Source organism: Strongylocentrotus purpuratus, unplaced genomic scaffold, assembly GCF_000002235.5.
Source record: "Strongylocentrotus purpuratus isolate Spur 01 unplaced genomic scaffold, Spur_5.0 spur5_scaffold_5, whole genome shotgun sequence".
Classification (NCBI taxonomy): Eukaryota; Metazoa; Echinodermata; class Echinoidea; order Camarodonta; family Strongylocentrotidae; genus Strongylocentrotus; species Strongylocentrotus purpuratus.
Window position 1 is genome coordinate 18,746,944 of NW_022145611.1, and position 25,589 is coordinate 18,772,532.

The 25,589-nt window shown below is 36.6% G+C and overlaps 1 protein-coding gene across 1 annotated transcript in view; it reads right to left on the reverse strand.

Annotated features, from left to right (window-relative positions):
• Positions 1-1,311: 1,311 nt before the first annotated feature.
• Positions 1,312-25,589, reverse strand: part of LOC592711 (sodium-coupled monocarboxylate transporter 1) — a 42,632-nt gene continuing 18,354 nt past the window's right edge. The window contains exons 2-15 of the mRNA XM_030999744.1: positions 23,146-23,211; positions 20,678-20,729; positions 18,845-18,912; positions 18,244-18,398; positions 10,218-10,358; positions 9,644-9,773; positions 8,534-8,622; positions 7,424-7,536; positions 6,575-6,645; positions 4,849-4,935; positions 3,846-4,060; positions 3,367-3,467; positions 2,234-2,373; positions 1,312-1,744 (exon numbers count right to left, since the gene is read on the reverse strand). Coding sequence (XP_030855604.1) covers positions 1,628-1,744; positions 2,234-2,373; positions 3,367-3,467; positions 3,846-4,060; positions 4,849-4,935; positions 6,575-6,645; positions 7,424-7,536; positions 8,534-8,622; positions 9,644-9,773; positions 10,218-10,358; positions 18,244-18,398; positions 18,845-18,912; positions 20,678-20,729; positions 23,146-23,211 — 1,545 coding nt within the window. The 3' untranslated portion in view covers positions 1,312-1,627. The remainder of the gene's footprint in view (positions 1,745-2,233; positions 2,374-3,366; positions 3,468-3,845; positions 4,061-4,848; positions 4,936-6,574; positions 6,646-7,423; positions 7,537-8,533; positions 8,623-9,643; positions 9,774-10,217; positions 10,359-18,243; positions 18,399-18,844; positions 18,913-20,677; positions 20,730-23,145; positions 23,212-25,589) is intronic.

Here is a 25,589-nt window from a genome sequence, read left to right on the forward strand (position 1 = left end):
CATGTAATAACCGTGAACTGGTCTATTGATTTCAATTAGGAAGTTAGAAAGATTACGCCGATGTCAGGAATCGAAAACGTTTTCAATAACGGGGATATTGCTGTAGACCGACAACCCACAAGTCTAGACTAATCGAGAGGTACCTATGACGATTCCGTTAAGACTTTTTGTGTGATGGACCAAATTACTGTAATACATGCACGGAGATTATGCCAGAACGTGAGGGAGTCGCAACTGATAGGTTTAGCCGATTCATTCTTGTACCTATAAGGTGACACCTGAAGTTGAGCAAGCCAGGATAACATTGGTCAAAGGTCAGTACGAGAATTATGCAAGAATATAATATACCAGACTTTATTTTATTTTAAAGTTTAGATTTATTATCAAATGAAACCAAATACCAATATAAAATACACAATTCACTTTCAGTTTTTTAACCGATTTTTGAACTATTTTACACTAAATAACTGTACAAACATAAATATAAACGATTTAACAGTCAGTAATTCAAAATTTTGTCATATTCATTCCTTTTACACCGACAAACACCAAGACCAGGATGACCAAGACAAACACAAAAATAACGAAATGAAAGCAATCTGTGTATCTGGTAGCAGTCGATATTCGTTACTATCCAAATTACATGTTGGAAAGCGTCATGATTGGAAGACATTTGTAAGTTAGTACAGGCGCGGATTTCTTAGGGGAGGGGGCCCAACTTTTTTTTTTTTGCTCCCGAAAATTTGAAAATAGCGCCGGCCGAAAAGTCGCTCAGTGGGGGGGGGGGGGGGGGGTAAGCGGACACTTTTTTTTTTTTTTTTTGGAGTCCCAAAAAAAAAATCGCAACGACTCAACCAGCCGAAAAGTCGCTCAGTGGGGGGTTGGGGGTGGGGGGGGGGGGGGGGGGGGGGGGGGGGTGAGCACATTTTTTTTTTTTTGGTCCTCGAAAATTTTAAAATTTGCACCCCCCCTTGAGCGCCAGGGGGGAGGGCCCAACCCCCCAAAAAGGAAAAAATCGCGTGATTTTACATGATTTTTTTCTCAAGGGGGGGGGGGGGGCGGGTCCCCCCCCCCCCCCCCCCCCCCCCTGGATCCGCCACTGAGTTAGTAGATAATCAACGTTTATGCCGGAAAACTATGTTTTCAGGTTCTAGAAAACATATCAGCCCTCTTATCGTAATACGCATGGAATGAGAATTATACGCTAATCAATATATTCTTCCATCATTCAATCAACCAATCAACCAGTCAATCAATAAATCAATCAATCAACCAGTCAATCAATCAATCAATCAATCAAGCAGTCAATCCATCAATCCATCAATCAACCAACCAACCAACCAATCCATCCATCCATCCATCCATCCACCAGTCAATCAATCTAATATATCGACTATCCATTTAATCTATCGACTATCAATCTAATCTAACTACCATCCACCCACTCACCTTATACGTACATTCTATCGCCCCTTACTTACAACCTATTTTAAGAATTCTGTGTTTAATTGAATGTCAAATGAGTTTGAATTTAATTGAATTCAATGTAGCCTTCCATGTCATCTAGTCAATGTCTATAACATCAATCTCAAAACGACGGCTGTCCCTGATTCTTCTGTGCCGGGTTTCAAAAGCTGGTCGCGGAGTACTGAGGCTGAGATACGAAGACTTCTTTGTCCTCGTGATTTAGCACCGGCTCTTGTGGAATTTTTGCGTAGGAATCTCCCCTGGTAACCTCGTGAGACTACAATAAAGAGAAAAGGTGCATTTTGTTATTTCGTTATTGAAATGTTGAGGGCTGCTGTTTACCTTTTAGATGTCATTGTATTACAATCATGTTTCAGACTTTTTAATCAATGCATTTCCTTCGCATCCAATCTAATCCAAAATGCATTTGTTAAAGCGTCTTTTCGTTGCGCTTAAACAATCATGATCGACATATTAGGTCACTTAAACAATAACAATCTCATATCACTTAAAACGATCTCATATCACTGAAAACGATATTTGACTAATGATGAACTTTCTTCCCTAGCGTACTGTTTATTACACAGCGCCCTCGCGTGGTTAACTCGCCAACAGTGCGTTACCCAATACCTTATTTTCACTTCGGAGACAGAGAACTTGATTCCAGAACCAATTTACTTGTTAAATGCTTCATATCAATTAAACTTGCTGAAAACACTCGGTTCACCAAACTTTGCCTCTGGGATTAAACGTATGGACTTTTTACCTCAGCATATTTGTACTCGTCATCACTGACGTCATCGGCAATATGCAGCTTGTTCTGCCATCGTCGAGGTAGACAGCAACAGAAAGTATCACCGACGTTGATCAATAATCGTTTGTCTATTGTGTCTGGATCATTGAAACCTGGACATAAGAAAATACCCATTATTAGTTGTAATTTCTAACAAATTTAGTTTTTATTTTGTACAGTTTAGTACTGTATCGATATTATAGTGTAGAGTCACTAAAATGATTCCGAACCTTATTTTTCTCTTTCAAACCACTATGTGGTTATTATTTTTTTCTTCACCTTGATGATATTGAAACAAACATAATTCAAAGTCTTGTAATTTTCATGCAATTGTCATAAATGGCGTATAACATCAACTGATTATTATTTGTACAAAATAATTACTACGTTTCATAGTTATTAACTCTATTTTATACAGTGGCTCTACTGTAGAGCCACTGTATAAAATAGATGATAGCGTAATGAGTAATGTTTTATTCTTGATTATAAGCACCAGAGGTTTGTCACATTGAAAAGAAAATGTGTTAATAGCAAGAACTAAGCGACTGTAATTTGTTAGTACGCTAAGTGGCAGAAAAGCCAAAAAAAATTCATGGATGCATAGTGTGATTTAGGCTTACAGTAGCTGATTTTTTTCCCTTCAAATTCTCATCATATTTTGCCACTTGTAATGATAAATATATATAACTTATTTATTATACTTTGTAACTTCTAGCAAATCTCTATGAAGTGCATTTCAAGTAAATCGTTTTTTTTTTCGTTGGTCGTCTGTCGAAAGTATAAAAAAACAAAATCACAACTTCTATGTAGTATTATTATTACAATTTTTTTTAGAGCTAAACTATGTGGATGATATTTGCTGCCCTCTCTCTCGGTTTTCTTTATAAGAATTGCTTTCTTTTTACATGTTTTACCTCCTTCTTTAAATATCATTTATAAATGTCTGCTCCCATCGAGTGACCATTAGATATGTCTATCTTTACGAACCACGCATCACTTTTCCGACGTAAAAATGGCTTTAAACATATTTTTTTGATATTACATTATTAATCTTATCGTAATAACTTCAGTTATATATATATATATATCATAATTTTGATACTAACCTGTAATGGCACTGCCTATAAAAGCGACGACTACGGTGATAAGTAATCCAAAAGCGCCATACAGATGGAAAGACAATGAGTAGAAGTTCTCCAACGCAGTTCTAAGACAAACAGAAAAGGACACGAAAAAACAAAAAAACGATGCAGTCTATATACATTAAATGTATTGGGGCTGAAAATTGAAGTTTTTAATATTTCAATGCAAAGCTAACTCTATTTGATCGAAATGTGCAAAACTGTCATTTAGAAGTTCGAAAAATTGACTGCGGGTATAAACAAGGCATATCAGGAGTTGGTATTCGTGAAAGGCCAGTTTCCTTTGGTATTACAGATACGTACGAAGGAAGTATTTGGATAATCATGTAGGTATATAAGACTCGATGTATGAAGCCATGTTTGAAAAAAAAAGATGTTTATTAGTCCGCTTAAGAATTTATACAATCATTCAAAATCCTGTCAAGCACAAACAAAAGTTGTACCTTTCGTCAGTCACTGTCTCATTGAGGGACGATGTCCATGTCTCGGTGTCGGTCGCCATTGTTGCGTAATAAGTGAGGTTGGTTGAGTTCTGTTCGACCAAACAACCTTCGACAGAGAGCGGTAGTCTGTCTGATCGAATGTTCTCTGCATACATCTTCCCGATTTTCAGCCATATCAGAATGCCTGTACTAACTACGGTTCCCATCAAGATACCCTGGAATGTAAAAAGAAAATGAAGAAAAAAAGAAAGAAAGAATATTATAGAGCTTTATCTACAACGTCATATTAAGCTTGAAAGAAAAAACAGAATTGCGGCGACATTACTTCTCTAAACATTACTTCTCTCCTGCATGCTAGTTATTTATTGTCCCATTGTCACCCATCTATACGTAAATATAATGAAATGGAATGATTCGTCCCACTATGTCCAAGTTCCAAAAATTAACAAAGAAGTGTGAAAGACAGAGCACCCATTATATTACAATGTTATGGATTTCTGTTAATGGTTGAAATAGAGTACGAAGCTGTGACGTCATAAAAATCTATTTTAAGAATTTCTAAATTTTGTCTTCATTTTCCGAAAGAACATCAAATATAATGTCCAAATGTCGAAACCAATTGGATATGTTAAGTATTGGCTGAGATATGACCATCTGAATAAATATATTTCCTATAGGAACTCCAGAAAAAAAAAATCCATGCCTGATTCGTCATTTTGCACATGGGGTCACTGAACGAAACCCCCTGGTGCACGAGGCGTCCATCATATCATTTCGCAAATTGCTAGTAGAGGGCGCTGTGCAAAAGCATGGCTAGGCGTTCATCGAGATTTGCCTGGGTAGGAAGACGTCAGTGATTGGTGCAGGCTTTTATGTGAGAGTGACAAGGTGCAGAAAATGATTGCAAATAAAACAATATTTTTAATAACCGACTCTGTGCGTTCACATCCTCGGTTGGCAGGTAATATGACACACTCGAAATAATGCGTGTAACAGGTCCTACCTTGTAATTGATCCTCGGACAGCATACCCCCAGCGTAAACGTGGCAATTACAGCCCCTTGCGTCATGCCAGCGATAGACATACCCATCTAAATATATATGGAAGAGGAAATAAGAATGAAAGTGTTCTAGTAATGGGCAACAAAATGTATCAAATTCTGTTTCCCTGTGTTACCTTTTAAGCATGTTCAACTAAATTCCAAGTGTTTTAATTTTCTTCTTCTTAATTCATTTCTATTTCTAACAAAATACCATGTTTCGCATATAACACGATTATAAATATTTAGATAAAATCGAAACATGGGTAGAACAATAGCCAAGTGGATCAGCTACAGAAGTATGCAAACATTCCAACTACATGTTACATAATCCGATTTTTATCTTTGTTTTAATTTGTGTATATAGACAATTCAAAAAGGCGTTTGAAATTACCATTGAGTTGCTTTCTTAAAATTCTTTGCAATCGTGGTATGTCATGACAATCATGATGTATTGTGGACTAACATGATAAGTTCTCCTCAGCACTCTTTGGTCATAATAACAATTAACGTATTCCTAATCAATCGTACCTTAAGAATGGGATGACGGTCACGATGTGCTGGTTATTATAGCAATATTTATTCATTATTTTCTGAGTTATTATTATCACATTTTGCCCATAAATATGCAGCGTTCATGATCGGACAACGCTCAACTTGAAGAAACATATTTTGAGCCCAGCAATCACAACACAGTGCAGCATATGCGTAGATATTTTATATGTGAATCTGATGTACTTCCTTGAACTAGGTGAGTAATTACAAAGCTATATCTTATTTTTGTTTAGTAATTGTAAGGACACATAAGAAAAGCTGAAGGAAAGCAGGTAACATAATTTATATCAATCAATATTGTTAAAGGGATAGTTGAGTTCTGTTTTTAGACCGCAAATGCCTTCGAAGTGCATGGTTATTGCTAGTGCCCTTTTGGGACCTAAAATTGCTATGAAGGTAATTTTAGACCCCAAAATGTGTGAAATTTAGCCAATACGATGATACCAATTTAGCTCTACTTTCAACAAAATATTGTGACCGTTAATTGATTAATTAGTTAATTAATAATAACAATACAATTTAGCCAATACGATGATACCAACTTAGCTCTACTTTCAACAAAATATTGTGACCGTTAATTGATTAATTAGTTAATTAATAATAACAATACATGGGCCGGCTGGTTGTGCCTTAATTATAATCAACACGAAAAAGCCAACATCAGCATTGGCTGAAATAAAACGTAAAAGGCGCCATTTTGTTTTTTCAACGGCTTTTTCAAATTATCGAATATTTGTGGTGGTACACAAATATTACAAATCGTTATATTTATGGATATTTCAGCCGTCTCTGAACCGATTTTGATCAAACAAAGATGATTTTGTCATTTAAACTGTATGCACTTTCAAATTTGACACTCAGTTTTTCATTATCTCACAAACAAATTATTTTGTGTGGCGCCCTCTGCAATAGAACTCAACTATCCCTTTAACGAAACGACAACGTCTAGGAACGTTGGCGACCAAAATCGGAAGGTAGCCATCACATCTAAGCTACTCATTTTTTAAAACATTTAATTCTGAGCAAGGTTTCCAATGGAGGGGACTCTTGGTGGGGGCTCTGGTTCCCCCTCCTATAGATGTCGTGATTGAGTTTGCTGATTGTGTTTTAGGAAAGTGCTGATTTAGTTGATTACCGCGAGTACTTGATCTCCCATCTCCATGGCAAGAAAGGCGACTCCAATGGCAAGCACTCCGAAGAAACAAGCTATTATCCCAAGAGAAAGAGAGAGATAGAGAGAGAGAGAGAGAGAGAGAGAGAGGGAAGAGAGTTATTTGAATTAATCTAGTTTTTAACAAACGATATACACGCCATACGAGTCATTTTGTGCCGAAAATCATTGGCTGATTTAAATAACTATCCGTTGTTTATTGCATTACATCTATCTATATTGAAAACAATTCAAATTTGTTTTTTCCTCATAATATATCACAATTAATGAAACAAACACAAAACCAATGGCAAAAGTGGTAATTGTAACTTAAGGTACATATTTACAAATGTATACCATTCATTTATACCATTATATAAACTCCTTCATCTGGTTAGTTTCAAATGAAAATCTCAATTGTAATTTATATACACGATGTTTAGAACAGGCTTTGAATAGATTTTCGTTGACTTCTCTCGTCTGTCGTTTCTCGTCAAGCAACGCAACTCGCTTTCTCCAGATGCCACAATGTAAATGTATTCCTAAATAAGATAATAATAATAACAATATTGGATATTTATAAAGCGCACATATCCACCATGCATAGCGCTCAAGGCGCTCCAAATATTACCCCGGCCCTGCTAGGCAGCCGATTCAAGGAATTCCTTCCTACCGGTACCCATTTAACACCTGGGTGGAGAGTGGCAAATGTAAAGTAATATCTTGCCAAAGGACATTAGTGCCGTGGCAGGATTCGAACCGCGGACCATGTGATCCACAGTCCGACGACTTATCCACTAGACCACAACACAACACGATAATAAACGCACTTACACAAAGCTTTTGTAATGAGAGTATAGGTCTTTCCTTCTAGCCTTGGCCAGATCTCCTTGATGATATCCTCTCCTGCTACGGCTGCGAGTGCGTTCAACCCAGATGATAGGGTACTACAAGATATTGGCAACATTAACAAGAAAAAGAAAACTTTTTTTGTATTTATTCACTCGTGTAAATCCAAAATCCAACATTCCGACTCTTTTATACAAGATGAAATCATTAATTGCAGTGGTTCTTGATTGTATAAGTTTAAGGTCATCAGTATCATAGGCAGATCTAGGATTTTCTAGTACATGTAATCGAGAGGAGGGAGGGGTGCCCGGCCCCCCCACTCAGGTTTCAAAATGACCGCATGCGTGTTGCCAAAATGTCCTTTTCGTAACAAAAGAAAAAGGTCGAGCCGTATTGACTTTACACACCGGACTTTTGCTGAAAAGGGGGGGTGCGGAAAAAGGCTCGTATACAAAAGAAAAAGGTCGAGCCGTATTGACTTTACACACCGGACTTTTGCTGAAAAGGGGGGGTCGGTTGGAACACGCATATGCGTACCCTAAATAACACTGAGTGGGGGGGGGGGGGGGGGGGGGGAGGGGTGATAGAAATATGCTTAAGACCACTGTGCAAGGGGAACGGTTGCAAAACAAAAACCGGTGGAGGTGGGGAGGGTGATAATATTTTGTTAGGATTCACTATATAAACCTGAACTTTGTTTAGTATGCCATCTCCCACCCAGAGACATGTTTGAGGTTTGAGAGGCTTGTTCGCTTCGCTCGCTTTCAAAAAGATGATTTGATTAGTTGAGCTGATTAACCAACAGTACGCCACAGTTTTGTCAAAGGGGATAATTTCCGGGGGTAATTGTCCTAGGGTCTAATTTTCCAGGGGAGGGGGTAATTGCCCTGCTGGTAATTGCCCGGGTGATTGTCCAGGAGATAATTGTCCTTAGCACATATTTTCCAAAATAAATGTTCATGTAGGGAGAGAGAGTGAGAGAGAGAGAGAGAGAGAGAGGGGGGGGGGTGGTGTCTCCTGCCCACTTGTCCCACCTTACCCCCCCCCTTCCATCAATCTTCAGGTTTTTTTTTTTTTTATCAGCTTATGGTATACCTGAGGGAAGCGCTTATAACTGAAGATAAGAAGATCCCCGGGATACCGGGCATCTTGGAAAAGACTTCCATCACCATGTAAGGCATTATCTAAGGAGGGTGAAGTAGAGGCCGTTAGAAATAATCATAGGTACACAATGTTCTGCTGAGATGTTCATACCAAGGGGAAGCTCCTTGCTTTTTAGTAAGTGTAATTGTTGATATTACACACGAAGACAACTACAACTAACAATGTTACTTCAGTGTGAATATACAAAGTGTATTAACGTATCACTGAAGATTGTTATAGTCGTGTGATAATAAATGATTTGAATGTGTCAGTATCTGATAAAACAGAGGCGACATTGCTAAAGGATGTGTTGTCGTCTTATAGAGCTTTGAATTAGCGTGTTTCGATAATAACTTAGTAGGTTTAAAAGCGTGGATGAAATGAGCAGCTCGGATGTAGGAAGGGAGGATGTTCCAACATTTTGGGCGGTTACAAAGAGCGTTACAAAGAGAACTCGAAATGTCTTATTGTCTTTATCTCGTCAGCCCAGCCACCATCTCTATCACTCTATTAATTATCTCCCCCTGTCATCTTCTCATACATCTAATTGCACTCCAATCTCATTCATCATTTTTGAATATGGGAACTATTAAGTTTCATAAAAGATTGACACGCCTTCAAATTTAGCGTATGTGGCAATCCTTTTTCATGAATATTTCATATTAATATTACATTGTAAGTAGTTAACTTTGATTATGTATTAATTATATGATTTGATTGTTATCATAATTATGTTGCAATAAGTTTGAAATTTTTGGAAAAGACATTGTAGAGAAATAAATAAACATGTTAAGAAGTCCTTCAGAATAGATCGAGCACTCGTGATATCGACGCCCTGAATGTGAACAAAATTATATTGATATACCTCAGTCACACCGCCAAACCGACTCAAGATCGACTCCAAACCAACTGACCTTTGGCCATTGGGGGTAATGTAATTGTTTGATCGGTCTGTTGGCGGTCCCAATGTCGGTTTCATCGGTGTGGCTGGTTTGGTATCAGCATTGTTAGTGAATCCATGGTGATGAACACTCTGGTATATATCTAGAGAGAGAAACTCACCTGATCAGGACTAAAGACTTTGCCTTCAGTGTATGGATCGCAATCGGAGTAATATGCATACATCACCACACCAGATATTCCCATGAGTATAAGAACAAACCATTCTGCAAACACTGCCAGTCCGATTGCCCTTTTGTAATGAAATTTGTAGGACAAAATAAATGATAAAAAGAACAGAAAAAGCTAACGAAAGACTGATATCACTAGCTTTTTATTTTCTATTTTTATCAGCTAAACTTTCCTGTATGATGCGCTTTGGTGGGTCACGTCGTAATTGTATGTCCCGTTCAGGTAATGGTTATTATTCTTAGGCGTTATATAAGAATCAGAGGTTATTATATTATTACTGTTATTATTATTATAATAACTATTATAATTGCATTATTATTATCATAATTTCTTCCTCATTATTATTACTAACAATATACTTAATATCATTATTACTATTATAATAATAATAATTATTATCAGTATAATCATTATCATTAACATGAATTTATCATCATCATCATTATCATCATCATTATTATCGTTTTCACCACCATTATTAAATCTCATTATAAAGTTAAGATACCATTTTGCTTTTTGGGCGGAGCCAAGACTGATGCAGCGCTGCACTATGGCCTGGTTCATACCGAAGGTTTGGTAGGTGATCATAATTGTTCCGATGTTCACTGTCCAAAACGTGTTTCGGACAGTTAAGTCAGTCCTCATGCTGGATGGGAATAACATTGTAGGAATAAAAATTGTAATAAATTAATAATTAAATAGCACACACACAAATATACTGGATTTAAATAGAATAATGATCAGTTATTAAAAAAGGTAAACTTGTACACATAAATGCCGAATTTTAGTTTACTTGTTAAAAATAAAAAAGTAAAGCAAAAATGTCAATGGAACACACGTACAATTATGCTGGATGTGAATAAAGTTGTAAAAATAAAGACAGTAACAAATAAAACAAGGACATTTTATAATAATATTGACTAATCAGTAATGATGTCTAAAGGGCTCTAGCTTTAGAAAATGCATGCATAGATACATCCAGGGGCTTCCGTTAGCTTTTCTTTATAGGGTTCAACAGACCGCTATTGTTGTTTCTGTAAAGGTCTCCGGATATCTATTTTCGCACCTATACTTGCTATTTTTAAAATGACCTTAACCTTTTTTTTCTTCTGGTTTGCCCTTTTGAAACTTTAACATTTGGTAAATCAGTGACCCGTTTAAATAAGATCAAGTTAAAACAAATCAAGATCGTCTTCGGGCTAGGTTAGGAATGGGGTTATACCGAAAAGACATAGCAAGAAATAGATGAAAACTATGTAGTAGGTATATCTTCTCTTCATGATTAATTTGTTCCCAACTGTCTATTATAAAGGTCTCCAGAGTTCTATGTTCGCACCTACTTGCTAGGTTTAAAATGACCTTTACCGTTTCCGCTTGTGAAAATTTAACATTTGGTAACCCCCTATAAATTCGATCAAAATAAAATAGATCAAGTTCATCTTTCGGCTAGGCTTGGAATGGGGTTTAAAGGTACTATTTCCCATTTGCAGGTCAAAAAAATGAACAGGTTAAATTCCAACGGCATGTAAAAGATAATACTAATTTAGAACTTCTCTAAAAAAAGGGGGCTTGAAAATGTCCTTAAGTGGGAAAATAACGACTATTAGTTGTTGAATCGACAACCAAGTGATTTCAGACCATTATACCGAATGGTCGTACGTTTTGTGCTGCGCAAAGATTCAATCAGTTTAATTTTGGCCATTACAAAAATTGGGTTATTGATGTACACAAAATGCTCATGTACCCTTTACAGCTCATGTTATGTATGTTATTACCAAAGAAGAAACAAAGCCAGTCAGTCACTCAATAGTGGCTGACAGTGAAGTCTAGCAAGTAAACGGGTTTCCTTGCATAATTTGAATATTAGGACAATTGCTAACGTTTAAATTTTACAGATAGGACATACATGACATATTCATAATTCCTGCAAATTTCTACAGAATTTGAGGTTAGCTGCAAAAGGGACATAGTGTCTTTAAAACACCATTACTCTGAAAGTAATAGAATTTTAAATAATATTAAAATCACCGTAACCACTATCTCAAAGAAACAGATTGCAGCACAATTACAAGTACGTGATGCCATTCCGTCTCCATTCAGAGATTGTTTTGTATATATTAATATCTTGCATTTTCTATTCCCAACAACCTAATTTACTCATGCCTTAACCAAAGCTATATTGATGGTAATGTTTAGGTAATTTACTTATAAGATCTTGAGGTCTATATATAAACCAATAAAAGACTTATTAATGTATTCTGAATTCAAGCTTGTCAAAGAAAATACTGCTTTTGGGATGATGGAGACATTAAAGACACCACCATGAATATAGGAAAGGCATAAAATCAGTTTCCCGAGGAAACATGGGAAATTGTTTATAAATTCTACAAAGCAAATGATGAGGAATGAGGAATAGCATCGCAAACTAATTAACGTTTTACCAATTTGTCACCATGAGATAGTGGCCAATTTATAAATAGAGATCTTTGTATTTTGTCATGTCATTGAGTTAAAACAAAATCAGTTGTCAGATTTTCCTCAGACATTAAAAAAATAAATCTTCTTACTCTTTTTAAATTTTTATTTTTAAAATTAGTAGTCGTCAGTAGACCTCAATTCTCTTGAACCTAAGACAAAACCTGTCTTTCAGATCAGATGTTATTGTTCAATTGTGAGAAAGTGTTGAGTAGGTTTGAGAGAATATACAATTAAGACTTTAAAGCAAACCTGTCTGAGTGTGGCATTTTCGTACATTGTTTTCATGTCATGACTAGGACGAAACAAGTTTTATAATTTTTAATCAAGACGAAGTCAGATAAACTATGGGACAAACGGCAACATACAAAATATCAAAAAATAATCAGGACTCTTGATTATGGTTCATATCACTATGGAATGTACATGTAGAGAAGAACATTGAGCTGGTAATGAAAATTGCCCCACTGTTAAATTTTAAAAAAAAAATCAGAATACTGAGTATCACGAAACTTAACATTCCAAAAATCAATCGAAAAAAACAAAATAATTGAAAACTATTTTGTTTTCTTCTTTTTCCTTGTCGCGTGCCCAATCAGCTGAGAAAATAATTATGGTGCCAGGTAAAAATGTCAGAGGTAAAAATGTCAGAGGAAAAAATGTCAGAGGAAAAAATGTCAGAGGTAGAAATGTCAGAGGTAAAAATGTCAGAGGTAAAATTGTCAGAGGAAAAAAATGTCAGAGGTAAAAATGTCAGAGGTAAAAATGTCAGAGGTAAAAATGTCAGAGGTAAAAATGTCAGAGGTAAAAATGTCAGTCGTAAAAATGTCAGAGGAAAAAATGTCAGTCGTAAAAATGTCAGAGGTACAAGCAAAAAAATTAGCAAAGTGTTTCGTACATGTCCTGAGGATAATACAATGTGGAAAATAGATTTTGAAATTTATTTTGTTGTGATCAGGCTTGCATATAATGAATGTCTAACATTTTTTGATATTTTGATTTGGTTGATGTGTTAATGTTTGTGAAACGGACCGGTTTGGCCGGTGGCAGCCTGCAACATAGCCCGTGTAACGTTCCAGAGACGAACAAAGTCCAAACGAAGAAATGAAAATTCTCGACAAAAGTCAAGTGTTAAAGTGAGTAGTGCATTTAGTACAAAATAGTTACATAATCCCGAGGAATCACGAAAAGTTACATATAAGGGCTGGGCGCCCCGAACTCTGCTAAAGCTTTAGCACCTAATGGCGGCATAGGAAGTGGGGTAAGAACAAGAAAATCAAGAAGTCGCTCCGAAAAGTAAAAAGTCGCTCCGAAAACTAAAAACCCGTTCCAAAAAGTAAAAGACTGTCTCGATTCAGAAGCTCATCCCCATTTTAAACTCTCCGACAATTATAAATAACGATGTCATTTAAACCGAACCTCTGCAAAGCGCGCACTTCTCTAAAATGTGATGGTGCGGTTGGCATTTAAAGATAAAGTTGAGTTCTGGTCTTGCGAAGTTGCATTGTGAAAGAAACGGTGTGGAAGCAATCAGAAAAGGTTGATCATCTAGCATAAACATGTAAGTATTGGTGTGTAGTGCAAGGTTTTGGAGTCATCAAAATGATGAAATCTTTGGCTCAGTCTTGGTAAAGTAACAAGCACTGTACACAGAAAGATATTGATATGGGACTACACAAACATATGGCATACAAATCGGCCTCATTTTAAAGCTGTTACTTGTCATATCTGGGATATTAAGTCATTTGAAATAGATTTTCAAGGAATAACTTTTTTCTTTGATGTTCTTCCACACTTGCATAATAAGAATGATAACAAACGCTCACATTATTGTTCACTTTTCCCCAGAACTCAACCTTCTCTTTAATTGATGTAACGTGGGCGGCTTTCTGCTTTGTATCGGAGTAACAAAGCTGCTTATTGATTTTCCCCAGACTATTTTATACCGCAATAGTAATCGACAATATTTTATTGCAACGTGCGCACTTCGGGAATGTGATGGTGCGGTTAGCACTGATAACATGGCTTTCTGCTTTGTTTCAGCATGGACCCTACTTTCAGAGTATCAAAATACCAAGCCCACAAGAAAGTGGAATTGTCGGAAATATGCATTTATTGGAAATTACATATAATAGTAGTCATTGCCACGCAGTTGAAATGTCCAACAATCTTCAAAAGTGAAGGAGAAGTGGGGGGGGGGGGGGGGGGGGGGGGGGGGGGGGAGGTTCATAGATATCTGATCCTAAAAAAAAATCATCCTATTTTGTGGGCTGTACTGACTTTTCTTTTTATTTAATGATTACACCATGGAGCGACAACTCAGCCTATAAAACATGGCCAAACTTCTCGATTTTAGAAATCTTTCCCCCCGGAAGTTTGCTCTGTGTACCAGTACCATTTGCTTATACAAAAGCATAACATACCGGTAAATAAATATTGAACTAGGCAGAATAATGGGACATGCATGGTTGCTACTCCGAGTTTCATGCCTTGCAAGCGATCATCAGACAAATTACTGATAGCATTCATCAAAGTACATGATTCCTCTACAACCTTGGTACAAATACGCTCAAAATAAGAGCTATACAATACATGTATATCCGTCCTCCATTTATTACCACAATTACTTTACTGGGGCCTACAGCCTTACAAGCTTGCTTTCATGTAGGTCCCATCATATTTCTCTTAGTTAAATCACAAATTCATATTGATCACTTATCTTTGTTATTATTATTTGTTATTAAAATAAAAACAATTTTGTACTTCATTTGAAATAAATGTATGTTTATGAGAAATATGAAAATAAATGAAATGAAATGAAAAATAAGACTACAATACCTGAATACAATGCAATAAGAATACTCATGAGTAATTCCAATTGTATTTTATTAAGTTTTATTTTAGGGGTATTTGTACCAAGGTTGTAGGATAAACATGTACTTTTAAGAATGCTATCAGTTGCCTGATGACTGCTTGCAAGGCGCGAAACTCGGAGTAGAAACCATGTCCCATTAGTCTGCCTGCTCTGCCTAGGCATTGACCACTGTTCGGAAGGATATATAAAGCAAAGCATATATATATAAGAGGAAGGGGAGAGCAGCCGGGTCACAGTGCCCCAGAAGAAGAATATCCTCCTCCCTCCCCCCCCCCCCGTCTTCCTTCGGCAATAATCGGGCAAAAAGTCACAATTTTGGGCCGAAAGGTAAATAAATTTAAACTGGGAAAGTGGAAAATAAAGCAGCGGTGAAATAACGACTGCAGAATATCCCTCGCTGTTCTTTTTCGATAAGCCTAATTAAATATATAACCCGGGTGTAATTTTACCTCTGACATTTTTTCCTCTGACATTTTTACCTCTGACATTTTTACCTCTGACATTTTACCTCTGACATTTTTACCTCTGACATTTTTACACCGAGCCATAATTATAACACACCCTCAATGCTAAACCGTAAACAGTCCTTCTGTCCTTCGACGGTTGTTTTTTGGGGGGATGCGTGAAAGGCAGAAGGACATATATGATTGAAGAATAACAAATGTATGTACAAACGGACAGAAGGATTTCACGCACATTACAAATAAGCAAACACGAACATCCTTTATTCGTACAACCAGCGTCATATCAAGGTCGACTTCTCAAGTGTTTGATACCCCCGCCACACCAACGACACATATCGGTTTGGTCTGGCTTATGCTGAGGTCACAAAGGTTCGTACGAATCTCCCTGTTTTTTCCATTGTCTTCCCGAATTTCTATTGTATGAAAATCGTTCGTACGGCGTGCGTAGCAGTTCGTTATGGCATTTGTGACCGAGGCTTAAGGTCTGAAGGACTTTGATTGAAATCCTGCGTGTACAGAGAGTGTAAATAATTATCAAACAACGAGTGTTCCGCCGTCCTTCCGCATGTCGATGCATATCTATAATTGAGTGTGCTTTTGAAGATGTGATAACACGTGCTGTGTCATCATATGGAAACGTTGTATCATCCGCTCAATCTGACTTGCGTGCATAGAACGAATAAGCATTTTTCCATGAAAAAGTGAAGTTTTCTAAAATATGCGTTTCTTTCCAGCATTGGGGCGCCCGGAAGTCACTCGGGTAACATTTCATTAAGTATAATATAAAAAGACCATATGCAAATATTCTGTACTTTCGTCGGAAAAAATACATTTATCCAGCACAATGTCGTCTCCTTTTGCGTTGAAGAATAACAAATAGCGAGTTTCAATCACACTTTGGCCGTTCTCGCAAGCTCTCACTCGTTTCAATGTGGTCAAGCGACTTTGGGGCAAGCGGTTAATGAAAATACTAATCGTTAGCTTTCTTCTGGTATTAAATTTGTTTTGATTGATTGTATAATTATGTCGGAATAAAGGAAACAAAAAGGCCCGGCCAATAACTTATCAGCGTCTGAATTGACCTTTTGACCTTGAATTCCCTGATGCAAGCGCACTAATGAGGTCATCTTCGCTAAATCGGCGTCTTTTATCGTAAAATGCAACACTTTCACAATGTTTATCTTTTTTTAATTATTAGTAAGATATAATATATTTTTTCTGATATCACTGAAGTTTTGGGTTTTATTTAATGAGTAATTTTGAAATAAGAGCCATTTTACTGTTTTAATTTACTGGATCGTACCATTAAAGTCGCAGGGTAGAAAGATGCATTTCCAACCGCGCCAAATTTAATTTACGTTCCGACATTCTGTTAAATGGGTTCGTGTCGTTAAGAATCCACTGCTTTCTGCTCCAACAAACGTTCACATGCGGAGTCGTTTATCAACTAAATTATTCAAATTTATGGATGCTTCCTAGCTTCCCAGGTGTTTGTGTTGCTGTTGAAGCATTTTATTAACCTGCTATCATTCTTTGTACTCCAATTGCCAGAACGCAAATTTCATTTTGGTTTTATAGTTTCATCGGAGTCATTTATCAACTATATGTATTCAAATTTATGAATGCTTCCTCCCCAGGTGTTTGTGATGTTTAATGCATTTCATTCACCTGTTATTATTCTTTGTACTCCAATTGTTAGAATACAAAATGCATTATGGTTTATAGTTTAATGCAATAAGTAAGTCAATGAAAGAGTATGTTCTGCACAATAAAACAATGTGTGTCCCTATTGTACAATGTGATGTGTCCCCTCATTTTGTAATAGTTAATTTACCTATTCACATAATGGAACTACCTGCCCGATGAAGCCAGTGGCATGTGACCCCTGAGCACTCAACACCGTGTGGGAGTCAGTTTGTGGTCAAATTCTTTTATGAGACATATACAAGCAAACGTTTCCATATGTGTGTTGCATGACCTTTCACACTGCTCATGCTGTTTTTTTTTTTTAATTAAAATATCCTTTGATTCACACATTCTGAAAACAATTTAAATACAAAGATATTATGAATGGATTTGTGGGTTTATTTTCGTTGAGGGAATTCTATGGAGTGTTCTTTTAAAGAGGTGACAAGTGTTTCCAATCTTTTATCAGGAATTGATGACCTTAAGAACAGAAAGAAATATAAATCCCGATTAAGCTCTATTCTGTCGCTGTACAGAGCACTACTCTTAAATATTTCCCCCTATTTAATCATTAATATTCCAAAACGAAACTATTTTATCATACATCTCAACATATATTTTAGTCTGGTGGGGTCGGGCTTGCTATCTCCGATATAAGTGTACACTTTCATACCCAGCCCATTACCTTGTGTGTTCCAAAAAGTTCTTACGTTACACGTGTTTGAATATTAGTATTATGTGTGGAAATAGATCAATGTGATTTGCCTATTTGGGACTTTCCTTTCAGGTACTGCTGGTGTGACACCTATTAAAGCTGGCCATATTTCACATTTGAACCTAAACAAAAGAAGATCTCTCTCATACGCGCACGCGCGAGCACACGCACACACGCACAGTCGCACACACGCACAGACACACGAGCGCAATTATTAGTTCCATCGTGCTCGATCGCCATCCAGTACACAGGTACCTACTTACACATGCATTACATTAAATAACAACAGCAATCATAAACTAAACATCATACTCACTCAAAGAAAACTATTCTACCGCCCTCCGTGGCCTTTGCCCAGACCTCATCGAAACCGCCGAGCTCTAAGGACCCAGCGATGATGATGGCAATGATCCCGGCAACCATCACGAAGGTCTGGAACGTATCGGTCCATAATACTGCTTTGAGTCCACCCTGATCATAAATAATTGAAGATGACTTTTAATGGATATGACGTTCCTTCTTTTTATCTCATGAACATCACAAGCTTCGGATGATAAGAGGGAATATCTATCAGGAATAGAGTGGAGGTGGGGTGTTGAGATTCCTACAATTATTAGTCATAATGCTGCCTTGCCTTTGACTCAGGGTTTTTAACATTTCGCACTTCTACGATTGGAGGAAATGATTTCGTAACAAAAAGTGACCAAATCTAAGGATTTCTCATGAAATAAATTACACTTCATATGATTATTCCTATATTCATGTCAGGTACTATTCTTGAAGACTAAAAATCGAAATATTGTTTACTTTTAGAAGAATTTTAGTAAAGTCGTTAACACTGTAAGGTCGGGAATCTTTGGAGGGGTCAGAACAATCTCTTAATCAAAATATGGAAACGACAATGCCTTCCTACTTACGATCGTCGTATAGAAGATGCAGACAATTCCTGTCGAGAAGATACTCACGGAAAGACTCATTCCAGTCGCTGCAATTTTAAAATATATTGGAAGACAAATATCATGCTATTAAATTCACGCAGGGAGTAATGTGTGGGCCTTGCAGCGGGTCACAAGAATGATTTTTAATGAATTTGGGTTTCCAACTCAAAATAAAAGTAATCATGTTCATTAATTAGACCAAATCACGATTCAATAGTCAAGGTTCCGTGTCTTACTAATGAGTTGCGATTGATCCTAATCATCGCAAGTCCTCCAATCAATCGCAAGTTTGCATTCTCCTTATCTCCTATCTGTTATGTACATAGATACGATTTATATCAATCGCCAGTCGCATATAAATTATACGTAGCGGTTAATATCAATTCTTTATATGACGGCGCCCTGGCATTCAAATACAGACTAAGCCAATCTTATCCTAAATATCGACCTTTTGAATTATTTGTGAAAACTGTTCGATAAATGTTGAGAGAGAAGAGATGTGATGACCTAAACATGTTTATCTATTTTTTCACTTCATATTTCAATAATTCTATCACTTTCATCTTGTTATTACCATTTCGTAAATTTTCTCTTACGTTAACATACATTTTTCACAACTTGCGTCCACTGAGTCCTTAAGCAATGTGTGCCCAGGAACATTTTCTAGATATCAATTGACAATTTATACGTTCAATGTAAACATCAGATTGTTTGGAAGGAAGTGGTAAGTAGCACAATTGCAAAGACTTTCGTGAAATCAATTACTATTTCAATAGCCATGTGCGTCACCCTTTTAAATGATCGGTCCGAATATGATTTCCTTAGGCAATACAACAGGGTATTAAAAACTGTTATATACCTCTCTTTAGTATGTTGAATAAATCTAGTCATCTGACTAGTCGAAATTGGAGTCGTGATTTTATACATGCCCGACAATTGCCCGTTACCCGGATGAAGGGCAATAGTTAATGAGAAAGATGCCCGTATGGTTCTTTACAGCAATGATTGAACAGTTTGCAAACTTCTTGTGTTTTTACATTACTGGGCCATAAAAGGTTCTGGTCATTGATTTATCTATAACAGACTAATGCCTTGGAAAGTAACAAGGAAACTAATGGGTTACTCATTAACCTCAAAGTGTTAAAAAGTGAAAGGAACGGCGCATTTACTTAAAGTACCCAAAGTAAAGGCTTTATCATGAAAAAGCAAAGTTTCTAAACATAGTTTACTACACTTTAGTTAAATAAGAACATTATTTGTAATATCACGACCAAACGGGTGATTATGGGATAAGTGTTTGTTTTAGCACCTGTTTGCATGATAAAGAGCTCGACAGCAAGAATTCCAAGTTACTGATATTTTAACTCTTACATTTTGGATTTCTTTCTCTTTTCATTTACAACGTCGTACATCATTACAATACATAGGACAGTCCGGTATAGCACATGTATATATATATATATATATATATATATATATATATATATATATATATATATATATGTATATGACTGTATACAGGCCTAAATAATTTTGAATTTGCAATAGCAATGCACAATTGTGAAAGTTCACGCAATCGGATAATTTTGTTAATGACATTTTCAAGCGATTGGCAATAAAATTGACTTCACATGTTCGAAGATAATACATTTTTTGTTAATTAGGCTTTTTTTTTTTTAAACAATTATAGAGCATACCCATATTGAACATTTTAATCAAAAATATAAATTAATGTAAATAAATGTGTACCATTCTTGCAATCCTCAAGTTGCAGAATGATCAATTTATTAATTCGATCAACACAATAATTACCTGCGTTCAGGGCGAGGGCTGGCGTGTAAATTACCATTCCCATGTAGAAAAGCTGTAAAAAAAAATAATAGTTACAAAGTTGTGCCGCTTTATTTTACAGACAAAACAGGACAATATCTACTGGGTGTTCAAGAAGAGAAAAGGGACAGAGACAATGACCGATTGTTAAATATACTAGTTTTCTTGGAAAGCTTTATGCCCTGCAAATACAGACTCTAATATGACACTTTGTGACAATTCCTAAAGCCTTGAGCATAGATCTGCCAGTTGCTGGCTGTGTCAAACGACGGAGCCTAATTTAGTCTCGTTTTGCAGACACTGTTACGCACAAGGACTGGCAAGGGTTCGTGCCTGCAAAGTAGGAAGCAATGACCTCGAATAAAATCAATTGCTAGTTCATGCACGACCCCCTCATGGGTCTTATGGGTCCGTGTAGTTTTTTTAACGGATAATGAACAAAATGCGGTTTAACGGATAATGAATGAATGCGGTTGATGGCATTGACAAAGAATCTCGTATATGAGTTCACGGCGTTGAATGCCAGTTAGGGTCAAAACCTTGTTCGGTTATGTGGGTGTGCACTCATGACAGTAGTAGGCTTACTTTCCTCAGATCGTATTGCATGCCTGCGAGGTGGAGAAACTTCATGAAAGAAATTCATATAAAAATCTAGTGGTTGTCCTCTGTAAATTTTTGCAAATTATGAGTCACACACTTCTTGATTTACACCTACACAGAAATTAGCCTGCCCTTGTGTAATTTTAGAGTGTTTATATGATATCGATGTTTTTCCACAATTCCAGTCTGTCAGTCTGTGAGATTTTTCTCACGCCACGTTTCACCCGCCACAGTGGTTGTTTGACCTGGTCAAAATGCCCAGGCAAGTTACATTATTTAGGAGATAACTGAAAGTTTATCGGGGAAATGACCTAGGCCTACTATTAGTGCTAAGAAAAACCTGCACGAATGCGGGTAGGGGATGGAGTACTGGTGAGAGTCTTTTTATGTGGAGAGAAAGTAGGGCCTACATGTTGTGCGATGTGCCTAGGTGTAAAAACATTTTACAGTACACATTTTCCTTAATTTCATTGATTTCAGTAGATTGCCTTTTTGAACCAACAAAATATAAACGAACTTACTAAAAAGATTCGTTTGAGCACGTTCACTGAAAACCATCAAGATCATACTTCCATACAAAAGACTTGTTTAATAATTGACAATTTAAGGGACGGCAACCTCAATTTCTCTCGACACGACAAAGCTAGTATTTGTTGTTACCAAAGTCTTGAGCATCCAGTGTTAGTATCGTTTGATTCTGTGAGAATTTTACTTTCCTCCATTTTACCATAAGCATGTTTGGGCTAAAGAGAAGGTTGTCTTTTGGTAAAGATTAAATACTCATTTGTGAGCTTTCCTGTTCTTTTCGGGGTCAGTTTGAAAAATAGACATAATAGAAATATCCCCTGAAAAAGATGATTTTTTTCTTCTTCTAATGCCTTCATGTTCAAAATATGAGGAGAAGTAGCTGAAGTGTCTGGACCAACAGTCATGTTATGTGTGTGCACGCGGGTTCATGTGAGTGTGTGAGTGTTTTTTTGTTTTGTGTGTGCTTGTAGACTGTAGTCCTATATACCCACATCTATTATAACAAATTATATCTAGATGAAGTGCAGTGCTTTTCATCAAGAAAGAAACAATTTCGTAACGAACTGATGATTCCAAAACCTCACAGTATACACCAATTCCTCCTGACTACTGCGTAATCGACCTTTCCTAATTACTTCTAGACAATCTGTTTTTTTCTTTGCAATCTTATTACATCTTTTTAGCGACACAAAATAAAGGCATATTATCAACAAACTTAATAAATACATAACTGATTGAATATAGCATACTATTCACCGGATCAGTTTTATAATATATGATTTAATGAAAATAGAACGTATAGGAATAGAAAAGGAGAAATGAAAGCAGTAGCCTTTATATAGCAATATTTATTTTGTCGCCAATCCAATAATGTAACAAATATTCATGACATTTATGTTTCGTGTAGTTATACACTGTAAACCCTAATAAATTACATCTCTGATAAAAGATGGTTTAAGCTTACTTTTAAAAGAAACTACGAGTCCCATTTGGTACCGCAACATCTGGATCATATCAATTATCATTATACCAAATAGATTCATGAGCCGATTACACGTTCGGAACAATCGTATGATATTAGCTGCTTGTTCACTTCAAATTGAAAAGGAAATAGACACAGATAATTTCATTTGTTAATAGAGGTTAGCTATACTTCCAACATAATATGTCTATCACATCCCCCCTCAAAGTAACTCGTACATTATGTTTTCTAATTATTATCAAATATTATGTGCTACCTAAAAATATGTATGTATCGGTGATCAGATATTTGCCATGATTTAAAATAACAGTGAATATTAATAATAAGTATGAATACGTACCGTTTGAAAGAAGAATATAAGCATGTTAACAACACGTATGGTCTTGTTGAAACGGAGTTCCAAGTACTGCATAAGAAGAGAAACATCATGGCGAATTGTGTTATGATTAGCTTTGTAGTGTTTAAAATCGTGATTATGATGAATTTCCCTGCCATCCATCAGCGGAAAAAAATATTTGTAGATGTCCTGTAAAATAAGTATGGTTCAATGACTTCAATATGACTTGAAATATTTCATATCTCCCCAAAAGAAACGGTAGAATTCTACAGTAAAGCCATCTACCCAGGGGATTTATTGTTTTCATATGTTTTGATATAGTAAACTTCATCAATACCTAATACAAATTAAACACCTCTTTAAGTAATGCACTTTGTTCACTAACGACATCACCATTTTATGTTTAATTATCATTTATGCATTTTCTATTAACTTTTTTCTGTTTTTCCAAATTCAGAAAAATTGAGGTTTTTACCTTCATTCTGTTTTAAGCGGAAAGTTTCTAATTCTAATTTCCTTTCGTCAATTTCCTTTAATAAGGCTCATCATGGTTTATTACCAACTTTATTTTTAACTCTTTAATTTTGTTTTCTAATTCTTGTTCCCTGTGTACACCTTGTTTCTTTAGAAAGGAAGCATATGATATCGCTTCTTTATCATCATCAAAGTTTAGAAAAATAATTGATCTGTTATGTTAAATTCACAATCACCAACTATTCAATAATTTTTCATCAAAATCTATCGTATTTTTTGCGTACAGCAAAAACGTCTTTTTAATTGTTTTCTTGATTATTTTGTGAAATGAAGCCATCGTTTTTACAAAGAATTATTGAATTTTCAATAACAGGGACCTCGCTTTATTTGATGAAGCTCAGACGTTCTAAAGATATCAAACAGATGTCTAATCTGCTTTTTTTTCAAAGGGTTTGGTAGACGCCACGTAAGATCTTTTAGCTGGAAATGTAATTCTTCATGGATGATCGCATGAATCTATTCATTCTTCCTTTTATTAACCCGCTATTTTGCTCGAGGGTTGTTAACATGGAGATAATAGGGACTTTTAGAATTGTCGAACGACAACGTGGATTGCTACGATCGACGTAATTGTAATGCACTGCCTTGAATGGACGTCACACGTATCAGTCCACGCAAATCTAAAAGTCCCTAATGACATGTATCAAGAATTGAATCTTGTACTTAAGTCCAATCCCCTCAAATAATGGTTTGCGGAATTTCACGTTTTGTTATAATTTATTGAAGCTCAGCAACAAAAAAAATCCTGGATTGTCTGTATTTGGCTCATATATCGATGCAACAGTAGTATCATATTTGTAAAGTGTCAAATCTAAGGTAAAAACGTCACCTACATTGTCTATTTTCAGCTATATTTACTGGGCTGTGCCTTTAAAAGGAATAGCTATATACTCCCCATGAATTGGACGTATTATAAGAAAAAAACAAAATTGCCTGCCCATTCCCTACGTATTTCGTTTTCTATTCTATGCCTAGAACGACATACAACGGGAATTCGAATGACTTAAGGTCCTCCACAGGCAGGCACGTGGCCACGGGGGGGGGGGGGGGGGGGTGCATGAGGGTCACGTGCCCCCCCCCAACAATTTTTCCAAGATCGGTTGAACTTTTTAGACCTTTTTTTTAACCTCGATCGATTACATGTATGTGCCTCCCCCCCCCCCCCCCCCCCAACATCAAACTCTGGCTCCGGGCCTGTCCATAGGGGATCCTATACAATCCATTTCATATATTAAATCCTTAAATCATTAAGTCCGTCTTATACCCCATTCACAGTGGTTTTGAAATTTGTAGCGGCGTTGTAGCGGAGCGGCGACACCGCCATAACACCGCTACAAATGCATTCACAGTAGAAAAGTTATCCCGCTGCAGCAGCGGGATAAATATCATGTACCCATTCACGCTGCAGCGGGTGATTTTTATTACCTCCGTAACAAACACGTGTATGCATGGCTCATGACCCGCGAGTGACCCGATATGACCGGAAATACTTCAGCGCGGGGTTTTATCATATTACTTTTTAAAAAACTAGCATTTTTGTTGCTTCCAGTCAGAATATTTTAATTTTTTGAAGTGTGAAATATTTTTATTTGGATAATTATAATATCTACATAATAATAAAATCAATTTGAATCCACTGGTTACTTTATTTCTATTTCACTTTATGTTCCCCATTGCTGGAGAAAAGAGGTCAGTGATAGGTAAGTAAACAAATCACACGTGTTTGTCGCGGTGTTATAGAGGAGAGCCTTCACACTGAGTAAACACCGCGACAGCAGCGGGACTGTCCCGCTGCTGTAGCTAGGCGAACCTAGCGATAGTTTGTCGCGGCGTTATCGCGAGGCGGTGTTATCCCGCGATAGTTTATAACGGGTCCGAGCCTTCACACTGAAGACAAGACCGCGACAGCAGCG